At 39.2% G+C, this 4520-nt stretch overlaps 1 protein-coding gene across 1 annotated transcript in view; it reads left to right on the top strand.

Moving 5' to 3' along the window:
• The window catches only part of LOC107716778 (partitioning defective 3 homolog B-like), a 335521-nt gene that overhangs the window by 164623 nt on the left and 166378 nt on the right, over positions 1–4520 (top strand). Inside the window, exon 12 of the mRNA XM_016523332.1 lies at positions 3758–3943. Within this exon, the coding sequence (XP_016378818.1) occupies positions 3758–3943 (186 nt within the window). The remainder of the gene's footprint in view (positions 1–3757; positions 3944–4520) is intronic.

The following is a 4520-nucleotide window of genomic DNA, read 5'->3' as shown; positions in this document are numbered from 1 at the left end:
ACCAGTGACTTTTTTTTTTTTTTTTTTTTAAGTTGCCAGCCACTGCCAGCATTTTTGATCAAGTTTAATGGCACCCAGAATATTTTGTTGTATGAATATCTAACTACATCTGGATCAGATTCAGAACAATGATCAAAACATAGATGGAATAGATCTCTTCCATCAACACATCCAAAGCTTGCACGGTCCTATACCACTTCCTGGATCGTCATTTCATTTGGTAACATTAGGCAGTTTTGATTTATATGCTTGATGATTGCATTATTTTACATCTGCTTACATATGAAATCGCTTGTTTCTGCTTCTTCTTTGCCGTGTTTTGATCAAGACATTCAGTACTCTTTCAAAAGATGCGTAATAGCACCTCCTACCAAACACCAGTGGCAGGGAAGCGTTGTCTCACAAATGACGGAAAATGGGGAATGAGTTAATAGATCCAAAACAGTCATGTCATTGTCCTGCACATAGAATTGTCATCTTCTGTTGTAGAACCTTGTCAATGGATGTGATCAGTTGATTGTGAAGGAATTTCCTTTAGATTTTGCAATACATTTCCACAATCCTCCCATGTCTGCATTTTCAGAACTGTTGTGGTCAAAAACAACCAATTCCTTGGCTGTGGCTTCGTAATTCCTTGATGTGGAAATCTGTTCCAAACCACCGCTTTGGTTTGGCACAAGTTTCTTTTGAAAGGCGCATGCATCTGTTTTCAAACCCTTGCGCGCTTCCTGCAAAATCCCCAGTGAGTATGAGAAAAATAATACTCCCCGGGTGGGAAAGTTATACATCACGTGTAATTGACAGTTTTCCACGGAAGGTCTTTTTGTGGTGTGTGTTTGTTTGTGGGGGTGGCCTTACAAAGCTTTGTTTTACTGTAGCCATTGTAAAGCGCTCACTCACAGAGACCGCAGAGGTCCAATGGCATCCCGATTCCCTGGAGAACCTTCCTGCTTCCTCTTCCTGTCCCCACCAAACACACATACGGTGTCTCTGTCTCCCTAGAGCACAATCATTCTGAGAGACCTGTCTGTTCACTCTCAAACAATAGAGACAGAAGCCTAAATGTGTTTGTGAGTGACTGACACAGAGCGAGCGAGAGGTTATGAGAGACGGCGTGATTTCCTGAACGAACAGCTGCGGATCTGCTCATCTTTAAGCCCTCAGAATGTCATTCGCTGCTGTACCTATAGATGACGGTGATCCATCTGCTTCGGCTGATGACATCATATGTCTTGTTCATCATTAAGACGCTTTCCACGTCAGAGGAACAGATGCTAAGTATGCAGATTAGACAACGCAAGCCTAAGACATATAGATGGTGCTTATTCAAACACTTATGCCCTTTGTCAGAATTGCAGTTTGAATGACTTTGCTTGTCATAATGATTAAAACAATAAAGCTTATTGGAGAAAGGCTTGAGCTGGAGACATATGTCTCACACAGAGGTACATGCTGACTGATAAACCCTTTCTAGCCGGTGAAAATGGCTGAAGGAAATGCGATGTGGCATTTCGATTTAGAGTGGGGTCCTGGCAGGGGGCTCGGCTGTGAAATATCACGACTGTTAGCATACAGGTGCGCTGCTAGCTGTACACACAGCAGGCTTTAGCCCTGTGATTTCCCCAGCTGATAGACTAGCTTTGTCTTCATTCAGAACCTCACACGGCTGGTTTTGCGGTCATTCGTTTGGGTTTAGTTACTCAAACACATTTGGTTGGTTAGTCAGATAAAGCTCGCACGTGTGTTCAGGTCATTTGAAAAAGGCTTTGGTACATGAATAGGTTTTTGTTTTGCATGTTTGAACAGTTCTGGCACGTACAAGTCGGTCACTCTGGCATTTGGAAGTTAGTTTGAGGGCATTTAGGCCATCTACTCAAGGTTAAATTCCTTAAACCCTTTGCTTTTTTCCTCTCTTTCCGATGACACACGGTCAGCGGTATTTTGCAGTCTTCACAGAAATTCTCAGAGTTGCTGAGTCGAGCGTGTGTTTGTGAGTGCGTGACACTAATACTTTCAAAACCCACAATCCCACACTAAACAGAGATAAACCAGGCCTTGCTGACCCACACATACTCCGTCTTAGCTAGCCTTCTCAACCCGGTTCATCCCTGTAATAATATTTCGTAATATTTACAGTTCTCACGGCTCCTGTCAGGTCTAGGGATTCTGTACACTACTGGTTGTGCATCACATGTCTCTCATGTGGTGCCTGTTGGGACGAGGGACTTTTTTTGCTTTTATAGCATTTTATTTTTTTATCCCCCCCCCCTGAATTCCATTTATAATGTTTGCCAAAATGTATTACACATTTAGTTATACAAACCCATTTTCCATCCTCTCTCTGAATTAAACAGCCTGTTTTTGCTACTTTACCTTTAAGACTATTTGTTTACATTATATGTATGTACAGTGTTGGGGAGTAACTAGTTATATGTAACGGAATTACGTTATTTAATTACAAAATAAATATAACTGTAATCTGTTAGAGTTACTGAGAAAAAATGTGTAATTAAATTACAGTTAATTATGAAAATGTTAAAGATTACAAAGGGGCTTATATCAGAATATTTTCACAGACATACAGATTTGATTGATTTCTTTCCCAAATTGCATTGACTGCTCTAAAATATGAGACACCAATGTTTCAGAAGTTTAGGACACAGAATAGGACATGCTTATTTGATAACCACTTTATTTTCTATTTGGGTTTGTGTATGTTTTCTTTTTTAAGATTAACTGTTTTTTTCACAAAGCATTGTTAGATGCAAGTGTTTCCTGTCATAGCTATGCAAAGATTTGATAAAAAAAAAACATCATATAGCTATTAAACTATTTCCTATGATTTTAAATAAGTATTTAACCTCAGAACAATCTCAAGTAAAAAGAGGTGCTGAAGTCTGATTTTGTGGTGGATGTGCTTTAAAATTAAATTATTATAAATAATATTTATAATATTATAAATAATATTTAAAGCAAGGACAATCCTGTTTTTGAAGATATGTCCCACTGAATGTGCATCAGGATGCTCAGACAAAGAGTAGGATGTTTAACTTGTACCATTAAAACACTTTGTTGTCAACATCTCTCTCTCTCTCTCTCTCTCTCTCTCTCTCTCATATATTATGTCTTTCTAGTAGACATGATGCCATTATATAGATCAAATACATACTTCTTGTAGTTAATGCTGCTCAATGTGAAAGCACGTAGGTGATGGAGATTTACCGCTGATTACAGAACCGGCTTTCTGACAAGATGCGCGTTAAATATCGCATGCGATTTATCGTGCAGCCCTATTTTAGACCTTTTTAAACCCATTTTCTCCTTCATTTGCTCTCCTTCATTCTTCTCTGCAAAAAAAAGCCTGTTCCCGTGGCAACATAAAAATAATTTTTACCACGCAGATATAATAATGTCATTTTTTTCCACTCCCTTTTTATTAACATTCATTTTAAAACAAACTTTTGCTGAAGAGATGCACAGGTAATTTTAGCGTCATTATGGAAAGAGAACAGACAAAGAGAAAAGAAAGGAAATATGGGAAAGCGGGAGGGAGAATGCAGCGGGGAGCTGAGTGTGTGGACTTCATAATGGAGAACGGATTATGTTTCTAAATGACCCCATTGCCATCACAGGCAGAAAAGAGGCATGAAAAGGTTGAGCTATTCTCTGCTAAAATAGTAGGCTTTTTATGTTCGAATGGAATGACCTGTCTTCTTCCTCGTCTCATTCTCTTCCGTCATTGTTGTTTTCCTGTCAGAAAGAGGAGCAGGCCCGCTTGCTACTGTCTGAGGAAGGGAAGGAGCAGCTGATGTTTGAGGTCCCTCTCAATGATTCGGGCTCAGCTGGGTTAGGGGTCAGCCTGAAGGGTAATAAGTCCCGTGAGACTGGCGAGGACCTGGGTATCTTCATCAAGTCCATCATCCACGGAGGAGCAGCTTTTAAGGTAGCATATCACATATACATTTGGGTGTGTTTGTAACTTATATAATGATTTGAACTTTTTTGGTGAAATAAAATATTGTCTGTGAAATAATAATCCTGCAATCAATAAATCCACCCCAACTTTCATTTCATTAGGTAATATGTCAAAACATTCATGACACTTGTCAACAGCACTGATCCATAAAAAAAACATTACAGTTGCCCTAATTGAATTTCATTACATACATAACAGTATGGTCCCACACTGAGCATTTTTTTAATTCAGCAAGGATCATTTAAATTGATCAGTAAAGACTTTTGCATTGTTGCAAACTATTTTTATTTAAAGGTGCCATAGAATGGAAAACTGTATTTACCTTGGCATAGTTGAATAATAACAGTTCTGTACATGGAAATGACATAACGTGAGCCTCAAACACCATTGTTTCCTCCTTATGTAAATCTCGTGCATGCAAAAGACCACTGAAAAATAGGCGAATCAGAACATAACACCGACTGTGACATTACAGTCGGGATCACTAATAGTTACGCCCCCAACATTTGCATATACCCGCCCATGTTCTATGCCAGCCGCCAGC

The sequence above is a fragment of the Sinocyclocheilus rhinocerous genome, unplaced genomic scaffold (assembly GCF_001515625.1).
Source record: "Sinocyclocheilus rhinocerous isolate Xijiao unplaced genomic scaffold, SAMN03320098_v1.1 scaffold1441, whole genome shotgun sequence".
Taxonomy (NCBI): domain Eukaryota; kingdom Metazoa; phylum Chordata; class Actinopteri; order Cypriniformes; family Cyprinidae; genus Sinocyclocheilus; species Sinocyclocheilus rhinocerous.
Note: the sequence above shows the minus strand (reverse complement) of the source record. Positions and strands in the feature narration are given on the sequence as shown.